The sequence below is a fragment of the Myotis davidii genome, unplaced genomic scaffold, assembly GCF_000327345.1.
Source record: "Myotis davidii unplaced genomic scaffold, ASM32734v1 scaffold663, whole genome shotgun sequence".
Lineage (NCBI taxonomy): Eukaryota > Metazoa > Chordata > Mammalia > Chiroptera > Vespertilionidae > Myotis > Myotis davidii.
In genome coordinates this window covers 1,080,773-1,081,632 of record NW_006295816.1, presented here as the reverse complement: position 1 = coordinate 1,081,632, position 860 = coordinate 1,080,773, and the positions used below count along the sequence as shown (strand labels likewise).

Sequence of the window (860 nt, the reverse complement as noted above, 5' to 3'; positions counted from 1 at the left end):
CCCGGCCCCGGCCCTGACCAGCGGCGACGAAACCTGCCTGGGCCGGGCCCAGCGCCAGAGGAAAGGTGCGAGTGAGCCTCGGCCTGGCCTGTACTTCAGGCACCCCCTGTCCTGACTTGGGGTCCCACCCTCCCAACCCAGACTGCTCCACGGTGTCCTGAGCGCTCTCTCTGCTCCGATCTGGGGGTTTTCACTCCCCTATCCTGCACCACAGTCCCTGGGAATGCCATCATGGCTGCGCGTTGCCTGCCCCGCCCTGGTGTGGACCACAGAAACCTCAGGGCCTCCTGCCCCAGCCCAGGGGTCCTCCCCCAACCCCATCTGCGTTCTGCAAGCCCCAGGAGCCCCTGTGCCTCAGGCCTCAGAGCTCCTGCCCCTCCCCTGCTGGACAGGGGTCCTGAGAGATGGTCCCACCCACCCAAGGGCTCCCTGCCCTGACCTGCACCACAGAGACCCCCAGGAGTGCCCTGCCCCAGCCCAGGGGTTCTGCCCTCTGACCCTGTCAGCATCACCAGGACCTGGGGCTGCGCCCACCCCGACCTGGTTGGGGGCAGCTTGTCTCCACCCCTGCACGAGGGAGCTGTCCCGTCCTGGCCCAGGCGATGACCGCCTCCCCGCTGGCCCTGTCCAGCTGCCTCTGGAACTCCCAGAAGCCGCCTCTGCGCCTCTCCCAGGGGTTTCTGCCCCAACCCTGTGTCATAGGGACCCCAGGGCTGCCATGTCCCTAGACCCGGGGAGTCCCGGCCCCCCTTTTACACATCCTGTACCCCGCTGTTCCCACCCAGGCATCCTAAAGAACCGGCTGCCGTGCCCACTGGTGCCACAGCCCCGAGGCACCCCTGAGCTGTCCTGGTGCCGCG

General features: G+C 68.4%; 2 protein-coding genes across 2 annotated transcripts in view; both read left to right on the top strand.

The window, feature by feature from the left end:
• LOC107184200 (collagen alpha-2(I) chain-like) overlaps positions 1-860 on the top strand; it is a 16,865-nt gene that overhangs the window by 12,539 nt on the left and 3,466 nt on the right. The window lies entirely within an intron of this gene.
• Positions 1-860, top strand: part of CELSR3 (cadherin EGF LAG seven-pass G-type receptor 3) — a gene marked incomplete at its 5' end in the record, with an annotated part of 23,979 nt that overhangs the window by 21,122 nt on the left and 1,997 nt on the right. Inside the window, 2 exons of the mRNA XM_015568270.1 lie at positions 8-65; positions 786-857. Of these exons, the coding sequence (XP_015423756.1) occupies positions 8-65; positions 786-857 (130 nt within the window). The remainder of the gene's footprint in view (positions 1-7; positions 66-785; positions 858-860) is intronic.